The 1,182-nt window shown below is 61.5% G+C and overlaps 1 protein-coding gene across 1 annotated transcript in view; it reads right to left on the bottom strand.

Annotated features, from left to right (window-relative positions):
• ANO9 (anoctamin 9) overlaps positions 1 to 1,182 on the bottom strand; it is a 15,710-nt gene that overhangs the window by 10,395 nt on the left and 4,133 nt on the right. The window contains exons 12-15 of the mRNA XM_008590781.1: positions 941 to 1,045; positions 689 to 853; positions 565 to 601; positions 253 to 364 (exon numbers count right to left, since the gene is read on the bottom strand). Of these exons, the coding sequence (XP_008589003.1) occupies positions 253 to 364; positions 565 to 601; positions 689 to 853; positions 941 to 1,045 (419 nt within the window). The remainder of the gene's footprint in view (positions 1 to 252; positions 365 to 564; positions 602 to 688; positions 854 to 940; positions 1,046 to 1,182) is intronic.

A 1,182-nucleotide genomic window follows, 5' to 3' on the forward strand; every position in this document is an offset into this window, starting at 1 on the left:
TCACAGCGCTCACTGGCTGAGCGTGGTGCAGCCGGTCTCAAAAAGGACAAAAAAAAAAAAGCACTACTGTCACTGGGTATGTTTGCACACGAACCGTAGGAAAGCCTGGAAGCCACCACACTGCCACGGCATCGGATCGTGGGCGGGGGGTGAGCAGTGGGGTCTGCTCTGGGCTTCGGGCACAGGTTTCTCTGTTGGGTTTCTGCTCGTTCTGAGCGTTAATCCTGGTGGAGGTGGGACTGGCAGCCCTACCTGCCCAGGATGAAGGCGATGTACACGAGAGAGGAGAAGTGGGCAAAGAACTGCAGCGTGAAGAACTTGACCGTGAACTTTCTCTCTCGCTCTGAGAAGGTCCTGGGCTTCTCTGAAAGAGACGTGGCCCGGCCCGTCCCCTGCCCGTCCCTCACCCGGAGACCCTCCCACACCCCCCTGTCCCTGCTGCTGGGAGAGGTACTGGGGACAGCAGGAAGGGACCCCCCAGATCTCTGATCATGGCTCCAAGACTCCCAGCCCTGAACCCTCTTGCCGAGTCCCCAGAGAGGGGATGGGGACCCGTCCTCTCACCAAAGTCACAAAGCTTCAGGGCCACACGCTTGTTGATCTAGGGAGGAGGGCACCAAGTGGGTCTCACCTGAGACCTCAGAGGACCCCCGGCCCCCACCTCCCCCACAGCCCTTCCCCAGCCCACCTTGGTCATGATGACGATGGTCACATACTGCACCAGGGCCCCAGTCACCACCACGGCCGTGGTCACCTGCTCCTCCAGGAAGGGCAAGGCCAAGCTGCTGAAGAGGGCAGCAGCCAGGACCCGGTAGACCACCAGGACGTGCGCCATGCCGATCATGAGGCAGATCTGCGGGAGGGCGGCCGGGGTGGGCAGGGCTGGGGGGACCTCACTCAGCCCGGTCTCCAGCCCCCACCACGGGCTCCCCAGGGGTACCATGAACAGAGACAGGACGAGGATGACAGTGCTGCGCAGGAAGGAGTGCTGGTGCGGCCGCAGCTTGTAGTCAGAGCAGTTAATGAGCTCAAGCGCCATTTCCTCCTGGGGAGGGCACCAGGCATGCCTCAGACACTAGGAAACATGCCTCAGACACAGGGACACAAGCCTCAGGCACAAAACTGCATGCCTCAGACACACACAGGGACACACGCCTCAGGCATGGGGACACATATGTGGGC

Source organism: Galeopterus variegatus, unplaced genomic scaffold (genome assembly GCF_000696425.1).
Source record: "Galeopterus variegatus unplaced genomic scaffold, G_variegatus-3.0.2 Scaffold6364, whole genome shotgun sequence".
Classification (NCBI taxonomy): Eukaryota; Metazoa; Chordata; class Mammalia; order Dermoptera; family Cynocephalidae; genus Galeopterus; species Galeopterus variegatus.